Source organism: Gymnogyps californianus, chromosome 6 (genome assembly GCF_018139145.2).
Source record: "Gymnogyps californianus isolate 813 chromosome 6, ASM1813914v2, whole genome shotgun sequence".
Classification (NCBI taxonomy): domain Eukaryota; kingdom Metazoa; phylum Chordata; class Aves; order Accipitriformes; family Cathartidae; genus Gymnogyps; species Gymnogyps californianus.
The window spans coordinates 22865166-22880392 of NC_059476.1; the positions used below are offsets into that span (position 1 = coordinate 22865166).

Genomic DNA, 15227 nt, shown 5'->3' on the forward strand with positions numbered 1-15227 from the left:
CTACTTACAACTGCTGTTTGTTGTTACCTGCAGCACAGACAGGTTAAATGTGAGTCCATCCAACAGCAATTGGTTTCCTGTGTTGCCAGGTGTAGCCACAAAACCCCAGTAACTGACTTTCAAAAATCCCTTACCTGTGCACTGATTTCTTCCCGACGAAGGAGCCGAATTGCCAGTCTCAGCAGCCCCACCACTGCCCTCTCCACCAAGAAGCAGAACTCCATCGCATGAACACAGAGATGATAGAGGTGGTCTCGGACAGTTTGCCAGACACAGGTCACACGGTCCCTAGCCAGAACAAGGAGGGGGGAAAGGGTAGGATGAAAGGAGATGAGTCAAGAGGAGTCCAGCTACCTCTCCCAGAACTCCAGACAACCCAGTATTTCTTCATTTCAATGAAAAACTCCAGCCGGGAGATATAAGAACAGACACACAGAAACAACAAAGCCGTCAAATTTCTTATTTACTTCATTACTTGCAAAGCAATTAGATGGGAGAATTCTCCCTCCAGAGTTTAGTTTATGTTCTCCAAATCTCATGATATCAAGCAATAATTCATGGGCGAATAGCCCCTCTGTCTGCACATGCTAGAGCGGAATTGCTAAGCCCTGAAATTACAGCCACATGCTGCTTCAGCTGGCAAATCAAGCACAAGGAACTCATTCCCTGGACCCAGGCAGCAGCTGCAGTAAAGCAGGGACATTTACAGTGAATCTGCATGTATTTCAAGGTCATACCTATTCTCTAGCACAATCCTCAGAAGCATCTCCAAGCAGAAGGCAGCATCCTCTTCATCATATGTCTCCTCATCAGGAGTCACAGAGATTAGAGCCTAGAAAACCCAGGAAGTGTTTGTGAATCACAAGCCCCCCCAGACTGGGGGACCAACAAGTGAGGACCAACAGAATGCTTTGAGTCTGGGCAAAACTGCTGTCCGGTGAGGTCATGCATAGTCTATGAAAAATGCATTGGATAGAGGCCAAGCTAAATATATGGAAAATTCTATTTTTTTTTTATTATGGAAGATGCAATATGAACTTAGAAGATGGTAAACTCTGACAAAGTCTCTCAAATGGAGAGGAATTCTGAAAGCCAGCAGCTTCTTGCTAAGAATATGTGAAGCACAGAAAAGGCAGACATACCTAGGAATGACTACAAATACTGCAACTATTCCTCTCAAGCCATCAGCTTGCATATGAAGGGAGAATTCCTGACATAATAGGGGTAAGAGCAAAATGTTCCCCTGGAACAGAGGTGGCACATAAAAACTGAGTCACCACTTCTCCATGTAGGCCAGCAACATAGTGGTCTGTGTGATCCAAACAGCAACTTCTGCTTTAGCTGTTTTAAGTATTGTTCTTTGGGGTTTACTCATTTACCATCTTTATTTTGAAACTCAATACCTATTCTTCTGAACCTCTGCAGCAAGCCTTGATAAATAAACCTTTCCTTTGTTTTAGCCCAAGTCTCAATAGTGTCATGCGCCCTATTGATGAAGCCAGTGAATTGCAATTACAGCAGCCTGAAGGAAAGGCACTTGCATTTTAAGGAGTCATGGAATTAGGCAACACACACTGCCAGCCCACACAGCATCCCTGCAAGGGTTGCACTGCACTATTTGCTTTTGGAAATGGTGAGCAGCAGCCAGATTTGTTCCACACCCTGGAGTGGTCTCAAACTCCACACTAGCCTGAGAAGCCACTACCAGAACCAGGTAAGTAACTACGCTCCCCAAGGAAGATGAGCTTCTCTAGCCCAAAGGCTAGTGAGTCCAGCCTTATTATGTCTCCCACAGCAGCCAGGTACCACACTACGTAGGGGCACACAGTCAAATATTTCTGTACAGCTCTTCCCTCTAAAGTGGCTTTTTAGAATGCTCTCATTAGGCACACAGAACACCAGAAAGATGAAAAAGCATAACCTTAAGCTCCTACACAGAGCTACACATATTTTCAAACACTTACCATGACCTCCTCAAGGCTTTTAGAATGTATTCCACAGTTTAATATCTTCCTCTATTACTAAAGCAATTGTGGCTGCCAGTACAGAAGTTACATGTAACAGCTGAACTAATGACTGGTTTCACATCCCAAATAGGTCCAAGACCTCCTTTGGGGACAGAGGAGCTAGGCAAGTATACAGCACGTTTCTGTGATCATACATAGCATACTTGTTCCATCAGCAGTCCAATCCCTTGCCCAATATCTCTCTCACCTTCATGAGCTCCTGGAGTGATTCAAGTTGGAGGAATTTGCTTTCTGTGATCAACTTCTCAGGATCACATCGCTGCAAAAGACAGAATAGAGGGCTGTGCACCTGGGGGATGGGGAAGGCATACAAACAGATCCTCCAGAAACACAGCTTGTTCCCAGGAAAGATACAGACAGTGGCTTTAACACAATTACCTGGAGGAAAACTTCTGCCAGGTAGTTCACTCCTTTAACATCAATTACCTTTAACAGACCTGATCTGTGCTAGACAGATTTTAACAGATAATGCTTCTGTCCACACACTGCTCAAACCCCAGGTTCAGATTTTGTTGGCACCATACGCCTTAACACTGTCTTGGAAAAGATTAGTCATTTGAGAATTTATTAATTTGCCTTCAATTATAGGACTGTGACACCAAGGGCAGATCCCAGCCTCTTGTGGGGAATCTTTCCCTGTTTTCATGTGTTACTACATTTGTGCATAACAGCACATAAGACCCTTTAGCTGTCAATGCAGATACGCACCTCTGTAGTTTCTTACAATTCCCAGGTCCTCTGGAACCTGCAATACTGTCTAGAAGCATGCATATTTATGCTTCTGTTGCCTCTTATCCACATAGTACTGTCACCACGAACAAAAGCAGGTTCTTTTACAGCCTGTATGTTACCTTTATGCATTCCAGAGCCATTCGCTTTGCCTCCTGTGTCTCTGTAGATGGCCCTCTCATACCAGATTGCTCCGTCCCACTGAGGGTGAGCCAACTAACAAAACTCAGCACTGTAGATTCACCACTGTAAATCAGAAGACACCAGCATCAGTAAGAAAACAAGAAATCGTATTATTCTCCAGCTTTAGTACAAAAAGGACTGCCTGGGCCACCTACACCACTCACCGGTTAGACGGTGTCTCCTCACGTTGCAGATAGATTTTGCCATTAGGATCCACAAAGTCTTCGACCTGGAAGACAGACCAGAACATGTATACGATCAATTGTCTACTTCTTTGTAGCCTTCCCCCCCAACTCCGTAATGTTTCACTTAGTGATGAAACACTACCCCCAGCCGCCCATGTGTAGGCAGTCAACCCCAGCTCTTCACCCCCTCACCCCTTCAGTAAAGTGTCACCCCAATCTGGCAATACCAATGCTGTGCTCTAAAATTTCATGCCTACAAGCATGTCCCTCTTCGGCACAATATTCAAAATCTGTTCAAGTAAAATGAATGCTGTAATTTCTCAAATCCAACAAAAAGTAAAATGAGAAAAAAAATGAAACTCTACAAAAGAAGCTGGAGTCTGCACATAACTCGAACACTACACCCTTTGCAGGCTTTGTAGCTCTGTACACACTTTACCAAAGCCAGGCTTTTGCAAGAGAGCTCTCCTCCTCTTTGAACTGGTTCTATGAAAAGCCAACTTCCCACTCGCGTACTCTTCAATTACCCATGGGCCAGCTATTATTACCTCCACCATGGCCTTGGGCAGCAGCTCTGCTCGGAAAAGCTGTAGCATGGCCTCCATGATGTTTTTCCAGCCCTCCCGCAGAATGTCACCATGGCGATGGGCCAAGTGAAACACAGTCTTTGCTGCAATATGGGCCTTGGGATTACTTCCAAAAACAGTGGGCAGGTTCTCAATAGACTGCAGGAAAGAAGAGGGGGTGGCAATCAGTCAGCAAGAGATGTTTTCTTTTCAACACAAATTAGGGCAGACTGTTCAGAACTGGTTACGGGAAAGACAACAATTCTGTGTACGATGCTTGGATAACTCCTCAGCTCATATTCACTTTGCAGAAAAACAAGGACAAGACAGCTTACCCGATACAAGCTGAATCACTGAACCACCTAGACATAAGCTCTCCAAGAATGACAATACAGAACATTTTGAAAGTGCTTGCTGAAAACTCACTAACACTAATTTATTCTGCTATGGGAACTCATTCCAGGATCAAAACCTTCTACAAAAAGTACCACATCTCCTCTGGAAGCAGCAATTAGTTAGAGAAGGAAACTATGGCCAAAAGCATTACTGACTTGCAGAGCTACTCCTACCACTACTTAACCCCAAGATTCAAAGTAAGAGTGATGAACCCTGACATGCAGTCTCTGCCAATAATTGCTGGATCACAATTCCTCATTGTGGCTGTGGTTTAACCCCAGCCAGCAACTAAGCACCATGCAGCTGCTCCCCCCTCCCAGTAGGATGGGGAGGAGGATCAGGAAAAAAGGTAAAACTCATGGATGGAGATAGGAGCAGTTTAATAACTAAAGTAAAATAAAATATAATACTAACTAATAATAATGAAAATAATAATATAATAATAATTGTAATGAAAAGGAATATAACAAAAAAAAGAGAGAAATAACACCCAAGAAAAGACAAGTGATGCACAATGCAATTGCTCACCACCTGCTGACCGATGCCCGACCAGCGATCCGCCCCTCCTGGCCAACTCCCCCCCGTTTATATACTGGGCATGACGTTCCATGGTATGGAATACCCCTTTGGCTAGTTCAGGTCAGCTGTCCCGGCTCTGCTCCCTCCCAGCTTCTTGCACACCTGCTTGCTGGCAGAGCATGGGAAACTGAAAATCCTGAACTTAGGATAAGCGCTACTTAGCAACAACTAAAACATCAGAGTGTTATCAACACTATTCTCACACTAAATCCAAAACACACTGTATCAGCTACTAAGAAGAAAATTAACTCTATTCCAGCCGAAACCAGGACATCAATGCACCCACAGCTTTTCAAAATACAAGAAGTGTGCTAAGTCATTTAAACCAACGAAGTATATGCTGCCAAAACAAGAAAAAAACCAGGAACCATGTCAGCTAGTATCAGATACTGTAACATGCTGCATGTTTCTGCAGTTACTTAAGCTCACTGCAACATTCCTTTTGACAAGAGATGGGATTTGCCATTCTGTTGCTTATGTGGACAAAACCCACGCTTATTCCTTCATCAAGAAAGGAGAGACAAGACAGGAGATAGGATGGATTGAAAATGTGGCTCTTCCAATCTCAGACCTGAAGTTGAGAAAAACTAGCTCTTGCTTCAGCCAGACTGCTGGCAAAACTATTATCAAAATGGGTCTTTGATCTAGAGGTGAACTCCATTAGAAGTGCCAGTCTGGAATTCTGGCAGAAATGTGGCAACCAATTTGTTTTTTCCATTGTTGCTATGGGGAAACCACATGAATACATACATCACTGAAGTCTCAGAGTGCAAACAGCAATATGCCTGGTTTCGCACTGTGGGAACAAGCCACAATCACCAAATTAAAATACACAGGGGTTTTGCTACTACTTATACACTGAATCAGTATAAGTCTTAACTGTGGATCAAGAAGTGGGACACCCGCTCTTCTTAAATCACTGAATCCCCCTCCATGTTCCTTTCCATTCCTCTTCTTTCAACCAAAGTGGCCATGCATAGCAATTGTAGTACTTGGAAAGGATGCCTGATCACCAGGGATGATGGTGACCTGGGAAGTGACTAGCAGCTAAGTGACACTTTGATGTTCTTCCCTTGCTTTCTAACAGTTGCTCTTTGTTTTGTCTCCTCAGCCCCTGAAGACAGCCCCTCCTTCTCCCGTTCCACCAGACTCTCTCTCAAATATTTGTTCAGTTGTCATATTCCACTACTGTCTCCAAGCCTTACAGGAATTTAGGACAGCAGAAAGTAATTGGTGTACTTGGAATCTGGCCAAAGATAAGAACTCACAGCCTTCTTCAAATCCAGAAGTCCCTGATTCTATGTCATCACCAAAAGACATGCTTGCTTAATTTACACAGACCTCGGACTGCTCCAGATTCCAGTCTCACAACTAGATGGGATGCAGCTGGCAATAGCTGGTGCCTCTGAGGGCTTAGTCTAGTTGCTTCTACTGTGTAAATCTGTGTCAAACAGTTGTTTCATGACAGACATTCCTCTGCGTGTGTTATCTATTGGTAGTCTTGAGGTCTGGTATGCCTGGAGAGGATCAAGTATTTCATCTTTACTGTTGTGAGCTGTAGATGAAGAGAGAATCTAAAGCAACCCCACCACTTGGGATTTCTTTGTCTTTTAATAGTCAACCTGGTACTTTTTCACTGCTAGCAATGCCAGAATGCAAGTGATAAAAAACACCCAGTCCAAACAATTCCATTTCCCTGCAGCCTAATGCCATTAACTGGATTAATTTGCAGGACTGTTCCCTTTCTGCTATCCCTTCAAGGGATTTAAAAAAGTCACCTGTCTTGGCCTTTTTACTCCCATGCTTTCAGTCTTGAATGATCTTGTTTCACTTTTTTGTATGTGTGGCAATTCTATTCTGCTCGCTGTGGGTCTTGCACTGGTTTTCAGAGCAATGCTGTGAGATTCTTTGCAAGTTCTGACCCTTTAAAGGAGTTGCTGTCATCTTCTCCTTAGCATAAAGCATGGTCTGCCACACAATGTCTATCAAACACCTTGGGGAAAAACAGGCTGATGCTGTAACACACAAACAGATTTGTGCAATAAAAGCTTACACCAACCACTGTACCTTGAATTTATTCTCACAGTACAATCCACGGAAACGGTCTTTAGGGCTCGCCAAAAGTGGGGCTAACAGCCCATCTTATTATCAGACTCCACACACCAACCGACAATTCAAAGCATTTGCTTTTCTAACCCCTTTATGCTGGGTGGATGCACAGCCCCTACACTTTGGAAGAACAGCTCACAAAACAGTCCCTCTTGGCACCTCATAAGCCCTATAACTAAATATTCAATAGCTGAAATGCATAAACTTGCTTGGGATCATGGATGATCACTGTCTTGATCACAGGGAGATCTAAGTCTCCTCAGATCAAGTAGGTGGAATAAACACTTCTACTTCATGGCATTCTACTCTGCACAAACTGCTACTTGTGAGCAAGCAGAAGGAAATTTGCATATTTGAACCTGTCCTATGGAAGTCCTACTTCACTACACACTTTTCATTGCCTCCTCCAGAAAACTCTGGGCAGGGGCTGATAGATATCTACAGATACTGTGATAACTAAAATAAGCAAATATTACTGCTTAACAGAGGAAGAGTGCTCCAATATACTAAAAGCCATGCTTCTTTCCCCTCCTTGCAAACTTACCTCGCTGCTGAGGGCTGTAAACTTGCAGAGAGAAATTATGAGATTGTCAAACACATCACTAAGGCCATAGTGAGCAGAAATCATTGCACATTTTCTGGGGAAAGAAGAAAACAGAAAATAATGTAGTAAGTCAGCACAGACAAGTCTGTCTACAGGACAGCAAATCAGAGAGCCTCTCTGTTGACATTTTAGACCTTCTTCTCCACTCACTCATAATGAATGCTGATGTATAGAAGTCTACTGTTATCCCTCAAATAATCTCAATCCCCATCCACAGATCCTGATATTTGTCTGTGCTGATGCAAGTATCACTTCCAAGAAGTGAGTCTAAACAGACAGACCACTTGCACCTGAGCCAATATACCTCATCTCCTGTCTTGACATAAGAGAGAGTTGCTGAGATTGGCAGTAGCGTTGAAGGTCTAGTTTCCAAGAGATCATGGCTATAGCAGTATATTAACAGAGCTTTAAAGCCATGCTTAAGGCATCATTTGGTCTGGATGTAAGCATGACCAAAGATCGTTCCAATACAGTTTCTCACAGATAGCAAGTTTTTTGAATACTGGTCATCTGGGAAAGAAAAAAAAAAAAAAAAAAAATCCCCCATCCCATTCAGCCACAGCTATGGCCTCATACACGAGAGGTTTTGTTCATATACAGCGATTTTGCCAGCATCACTGTGCAAGTTAAGAGTGACTTTTTCCCCTCACTTCTAAGCAGCACAGCTGTGTCAGCAGGTCTTTTAAATGTAACCAGGTTGGAGTTTAAAAATACATACCCCATGCACTTTGATTTATTACAACACGGCAGTCAAGCCAAACAGTGAGCGGCAACCAAGAGAGGCCAAGATGGGATGAATCAATACAAATGACAGAACAAAACTAGAGGACCGTGGGTCACAAAAAATGCTCTTCAATTGCTAGGAAAAGTAACAGTTGATATTCACTGTGATGTTTCTAGCAGGTAAACAAGAGACAATGGCCACACTTTAACTCTTCTGGGTCTTCATGAATACAAGAGTTACCTGAAACCAGAGATGGCCTTCTGGATGATTGTTTCTTCTAAGCTCTTGTCAAAAACATAAGAAAGTGCTGCAATGGTTGGCCCCCACGTCATGGTGAAGAGATCATGGTCATAGCTTCCGGGAGGCACGTGGAGAAATATTCCCTCATCAGTGGCACCACGATGTAGCAGGACATTCCAGATATAGTTTTCCTTCACCAGGCCCGTCTGTTCTTCTGGCATCACTATCTCATCATTTCTACAAGGGAGGAAGGCAGAAAGGTTGAATTTTTCATTCTGAGCCAAACCTAACATTTACACAGTGCCTTTCATTACATGGTCCCAAAGCTCAGCGATACCTACTCTGGAGTGATTTTGCCAGCTCCTGAAACATTCTATGTTCCTAGGCCTGCCTGCTTCCCCTGCCCCTCTTTGATATCCTGGATATAAAGTCTGGTGGCTTTCAGCAGCAACCGTGTAAGGATAGTATTGAAGAAGCAGCTACCTAACACTACAAGTGCAAAACGCAGCACATACTGCAGTTAAATGATGGGAAATTTTGGACAGCACACTGGCATAGCTTCACCCCCCATGCCCACTCTCACTCCATCAGAGTGCTCTGCATCTCTCATTACTCCCAGATTAAAAAAAAAAAAAATTAAATTGTTATACCACTGCAGTCAACAGTAGGCATGAGTACCTTTGTATAAGAATAACGCAAATATTCATATTATGCCAAAATCAAATATCAGAAAGCCAAGCAGTACAAAATTAAAGATAAAACAAGAAACCAAATGTATGATGGGTGATTCATAACCAGGGTACCACAGCTCCTTACTCTAACTGGATTAAAGCTATACAATAATAAAACAATTATGATTAATGCCAAGTAGTACTTGCAATCCCAGGTTAAAATATATCAAGCCTAAATACGTACTCCCTAGACTTGAGTAACATTGCACAAGAGAACCCTCTGCAAATGACCACCTATTGAACAAGAGCCTCAAGTCTACTAAGAATAGTAGATTGCAGCCAATCTGAAAAGTAGAGGTCTTTCTGCAACAATCAAAAAATAGCGTGCTTCAGTTGCCAAAGAAGCAATTTTCATGTGCTAACAACAACTATAAAAAACCCTCTTGACTTATGCATAAGAAATAACCTCTTCTCAGTTTCAGGTGCCTGCATATTTTGACAAGAGCAATCATTACTGAGATTATATAGGAAAATATGTTTGCAGTCAATAGCATATTTTTTCTAAGAACCCATATTTGATTAATATTAACAGAAGCAAGTGAATGGGTTTACTTGGAAAGTCTCAGGAAATGAAATTGTGCTCGAAACTGAAATGCTGAGATCCTGAAGAGATCATGCACTATTCTGTACAGATTACAGTCCGATTTTTTTCCCCCCAATAATACAAAGAAAACAAACAGTTCCTCAGTCTCAACTATGACACTGGGGCAATCTATCTGAGACGCAGCAATACTGAAATGATACACCAATTGTTTTAACCATAGAACATACTGAAAAAGCTGAAGTATCTGATGAAGGGAGGATAGAGGGGAACAGACTGGGACAGAGGCACTAGATAACTGAAAGATATGAGGATATTCTCAGGGTACTACTCAAAACATTAAGAACACCCTCAGGGGAGAGAGGCCAATCAAAACTAGAGCTCTATTTGAAAGCTAGAACTACCTCTTGAAGAATTTCTAGACATTCAGTACAGGCAGCATCCCCACCTTCCTGAAGAAGGCTCAAAAGCGAGCGTCAGCCTAATCACACTGCCCTGCTTCCAGCCCGAGCCACTGCCTGCCACTGCGGATTGAAACCAGCTGAGAGTCAGAGCCACATCCTGTCTCCTCAGAGATGTAATCCTCTCAGCTTCAAATTGGCTGGGCCTGAATTTACTGATAGGCTAGATTTCTGAGCTATTATTAAAGCTCCCTGCCCCGAGCTAGTCTGTGCAGAAAAGGGCCCCCGCCACCAGGAATTCTCCTCAAATACTGGTCAGTGTGCCAAGAGCTTCAGGGGTGGCAGAAGAGATTGGTGCAGACAGCAGCCTCATAAGAAGAGCTCAAAAGCAGAACATATGAAACTGAGACCTGGACATGTTTTGTCAGGGCACCAGCGCTGTCCTGGGGATGAGATACTGTCTCTAGCACTACGTAAAAAGTTCTAAAGAAGTCTAAAGGCCTGGTCTGGAAAACATAGCCTTCTTAGATACAACATTTCACATGCACTGGTCTTGCTCAGCCATTCTTTTGCATGTTGATAGAATTAATGTATTTTTTAATTTTAGCTTAAGATCTGTGGATTAAAACACCATGGCAAGAATCCAAAGATACAAATCCAGCGCAAGCACTGTGACGGACTTGTTACTACAGCCCCACATGAAGCTAGAAGTTGGTCTGAGGCAAACAGGCACATGATTGGTGAGTCTCTCTCCGTACTCTCTGGAGGTCTCACAGACCAAAAACTCTAGTTTGCTCTCTGCATACAAGGAGATGACAGGTTGATTCTTACTTGATGGCATGGTACATGTCTTCCAATATGTCCTGTTCAAAGTCTTTGCCTCCATTCACACCTTTCAGGTTCTTCCGAAACTCCTGAAAAAAAGTTACACCAACGTTAATTCCTAATATCTCCAGCTTTAACTGCTTGGCTAGGATCAGTACTCCACTTGTTTTTCATGGGACCAGAAGGAGATTTTCCTGCGTTCTTCAACATGCAGCCTCAAAGTTCAAAGGCTAAATGCTATTCTTCGTGGCAGTAGTGTGCAGCAACCCCTGTTTCTGCTCACAAGGAAAGAGCAGAGACACAACGTAACACATGCTTAGCTGAGGCTGGACATCAGAATGACAGGTCTGTACCACTGCATTGACACTCAACAGGACTTGCACGCTCTAGAAGCCCACAGCGGTTCAACAATCTTCTCATTGTTACTATGTCTTAGGATACAGTTTGCTCTCACACACGCAAGCCTCTTGACAAACTTGGCAAGTTGTCTGCTAAGCTCTTAGTTCTTCAGACCGCCCCTTGCCCACAGCTCCCCACTCCAACTGTACTCAACTTCAGTGCTGCCCACCAGCTTATTGTGTACATGAGTGATGAATGCCAGGGAAAAAAGAAAATGCCACTGAGATAAAAACAGGTACTACATTGCTATCAAAACCAGAGAAGACAGGTACCTACACCGGTTAACACCCACCTCCAGAGTCATTGGGACGTTCTGCTTGCGGACATTATGGTTGTGCTGGTCAGTGTTCAGCATGATAACTGCATAGGCCAGGGCAAAGCAGGCATCACTATTAGCAAATGGGGACCCATTTGATTTCTGAAAGGCAAATGTATGCACAAATTAGTCCTACAGGAACAGCGATATCAGTGACCCAAGACAGCCATTTTCCTACCCATGGTACTGAATCATCTCTGGGACAAACGAAAACCCCAGGCTCTGGCTCCACCTTCCAAAAAGCACCCCAGAAATCTATGTGCCACTGCCATCTCCTACAAAACAACAGCTGCTACCTGCAGGGCACAGTAAGCTTATATAGGCAGTTTGATCTGACACGTCCATCATGGCAAGCAGATGCACAAGAAAGAAGGCAGCTTTGAGCTTTCTGCCCACCAAGTACACACCCTCCAATGTTCTGTGAAGGCTTCCAACAGTCTCTGGATTACGGGCGCCTCTCCTGGTAATCTGAAGGCCTCTAGATAAAGTCGTAAAGCTTCATCAAGCCTTAAACCTTGGAAGCTGAAAGTCCTGCAAGAAGAATGAAATGCAATGAGAAACTGAAACAGGATGGGAAAGGTAGGATAAACTTACTGACAACAATCTTGTTGGTTTCAGAATCAGAATACTAGATTTCACAGAGAACACACAGTAAAGAGGGGAGGGTGAGAAGAGAAGAAATGTACCATGAACAGGAAAAAAACCAATAAAAGTCAACAGTCCTACAGGTGATTATGTATGTAATCATCTCTCCAGTCTTCACAGAAACTGGCCCTAGTGAAAGGAGCTCAAATATCATACTATTATATGTATCTAAGGTGTTACCATATGCAAGAGATGCATAGAATTAAGGCATGGTGGTACACAGAGAACCAAGCAATACAAATCCAATGCCTCCAGGAACTACTGTTCTACTGCTTTTTTTATCACTGAACTCTTTCAAACTTTCACCCTTTTCTGATTAGAGAGATACAGAAGAAACTCACCCAACAAAGCTTTCCAGCAAGTCTATGTTCTTCCGGTCACTCACAAATTCCCCAATCATCTTTTTGTCCAGGCGAGGATTTTCCCGTAGCCACCTGGCCACCTCATTGTTGTCGATGGGGGTGGCAAGAAGGTTCTTCTCCTGCAGAAACTGTATCCCTTTCTTTGGCTTTTGGTTGAACTGCTCTGTGCCAGTTATCAGGAGCTGAAGGAGACAATCTGATAATTACAAGCTTGAAGTGCGTTTCTTACTTTAGATTGTTCTTGGCATTTGAACCAAAAGCAAAGTAGAAAATAGATCAACCTCAGCATGATCAAGTTTATTGTACTGTGTAATCCAGCAGGAAGGCTAACCACGGCCAGAAAACCTGCATTCATCACAAGGATTCACTATCAAGTAATACTGGACAGAGCAAGCATGAGCTGCTGTCTTCGAAAAGCTTTGACATTTCACTGAGCAATTAGCTCTGCTACCCCAAATGCCTCACCTGCTCTAGTATGTAAACAGACCAGAGGAAGGTCTCTGATGAACCCCAGACATGTGGCAAGATCAACTCTACCCAGTTACAACAGCAGCACTGCTCCATGCCCTCTTCTGTCCCCTTTGGCTCTAGGCTCTCATGCTCTACCTCACTGCCAAGAGACATGCAGCAAGAATCCTTGACACTTATTCAGCAGGTGCAAGGAAGAAGTGCTGCAAAAGCTTAAACTAAGAACCAGAAAACATTCTGCTAGTGAGACATGGCCCCAGGAACATCTGGTATTCCAGCATGACAAGGCTATCTGTAGGCTGGGAAGAGCAGGTGCATTTTTGGTTTTGAAGGGAAGTCAAACTCTGCCCTGCTTGATTCTTATTTTAGGAAACTAGACTGTACCACAGTCACAGTGTAATAAAACACCTGACTAAGAAAGGGTTAACTGAATGTTCTTGGTGGTGTTCAGAAAAACCAAAAGCACAAACAACTGTATGAACTTTACTAAGGCACCAGAATAAATGTCAGTTCCCTGTTAGCTCCTATCACGATCAAACTGCTAGCGATGACCTAGTGAACTAAATTCGTGACCATCATGACTACTAGCTCCCCTGGGTTTCTCAGTACCTCAGAAGCCGCCAGCCGTCTGTTCTCTGCTTCCCCTGCCTGTGTGAACAACCTCAAACTGCAGTGAAACACAGACCCTGAAACAGCATGGGGCACACAAGGACCCAGTGAGGGCATAACAAAATAATAACCAAGTGCTGTCCCGGTATAACAGGCCTGAAGGGACGGTATGATGCTAGCAGCATTTCTGTTCAGCTGTAAATCCTGTAACCCAAGCCCTAGGGTATTCTATGGACTAGTTATACTTCTCAAGACCATCTGAAAAGGAGACCAGACTGCTGGCAGTTTGCACTGCATTTATAATCATGTCAGCCCTATGCTTCTGAGCTTCTGGTGATTGCCTTTGGAAACATCAAAGAAAACTTTCCATTTGATGCATAATTTGTTTTCCACTTTTATTTAGCTTTTTTCTTCCTTCCAGCTGTGGTAATGTTTAGTACTTCAGAGGTTAAAGGAAGCAGAACATGCTGGTGCCATGTCAGCATCAACATTACTTAAGCTGAATGTTTTGTGTGCTCTGTTTACATGCTCAGGATGAAACCATTAGCAGATTTAGGGTCAGGAAAGGATTTTCCCTGGACAAACTAACAGAGATTTATGAACATCTTTCTGCCTTCTGCTGTAGTGTAAGGCACTGCCCTTTTTCTAGGACCACCTGGAACTTTCTTTAAGGAACTCTCAGCCACTGGCAATGCTCTTGATTTCTTCTAACCTTGTTTTCCAGCACAGTAAAGCTGGAGTTTTATCAGAGATTTTCAGTTAGAACAGTGGAAGCACTATGTGAGCTCCCTTCTCAACAATGGACTTTCACACAAAGACCATCAGCAAAGCTGCCATTAAGGCTAGATTTAATGCAAAGCAAAGGGTTACAAATTAAACACTAACTAAATCAATATTAATTTCTTAGAAATTAGCTAATGCCAAAACTTGGTGGTTCCTTTGAAGACTGTGCTGACAATAATTTCCCCTCCACTGTCCTTGTGGCTCGGGAAGCCAGTTAGCATTTGTGTTGTAGGTGAAGAACCAAGTTCCTAAGTACTGCAGCAGACTTCCTAGAGAGAAATGAATGCCTTAAATTACATTCTGATCCAGAGACTGCCAGAGCGGATCACAAAGCACAGAGTAATATTGCAGTACAGAGAGATCTGTCATACTTTCTTCAGTATTTTTGTTTAAGTAAGTTTAAACAAATATGACCACCACTCTCTTACAATAATTTAAAATAAAAACACCTATGCTGGAGAGAGGTCAGAAGCCTTTTAGTCAGGTCAAATCAAAAACCTTTCTCTTTACCACCAATGAATCGTTCAAAGACATTAATTTCTTTTTGCACTGTATCATCTGGTCCTTACTCCACAACTACTATGGCCACTCATGTTTCATCCAGAATATATGTCATTTTCGTATTGAAATTTAATAGTCTCTCACTTCCTAAATAACCTAACTACCTCATGTATATGTTGTGCAAAGAGAACAAAATCTGGACAAACAGCATCTGAGAATAAAAAAAAAAAACCCAACCAACCAACCAAAAAAAACAGTCCCATGTAACCCATAGGGACTTCAGATATCATATTCATCTGCTGTC

At 43.0% G+C, this 15227-nt stretch overlaps 1 protein-coding gene across 1 annotated transcript in view; it reads right to left on the bottom strand.

Moving 5' to 3' along the window:
* The window catches only part of GBF1 (golgi brefeldin A resistant guanine nucleotide exchange factor 1), a 110702-nt gene that overhangs the window by 9513 nt on the left and 85962 nt on the right, over positions 1-15227 (bottom strand). The window contains exons 18-29 of the mRNA XM_050898641.1: positions 12542-12744; positions 11963-12086; positions 11532-11657; positions 10847-10929; positions 8343-8579; positions 7319-7412; positions 3673-3849; positions 3104-3168; positions 2879-3002; positions 2215-2286; positions 738-832; positions 135-288 (exon numbers count right to left, since the gene is read on the bottom strand). Coding sequence (XP_050754598.1) covers positions 135-288; positions 738-832; positions 2215-2286; positions 2879-3002; positions 3104-3168; positions 3673-3849; positions 7319-7412; positions 8343-8579; positions 10847-10929; positions 11532-11657; positions 11963-12086; positions 12542-12744 — 1554 coding nt within the window. The remainder of the gene's footprint in view (positions 1-134; positions 289-737; positions 833-2214; positions 2287-2878; positions 3003-3103; positions 3169-3672; positions 3850-7318; positions 7413-8342; positions 8580-10846; positions 10930-11531; positions 11658-11962; positions 12087-12541; positions 12745-15227) is intronic.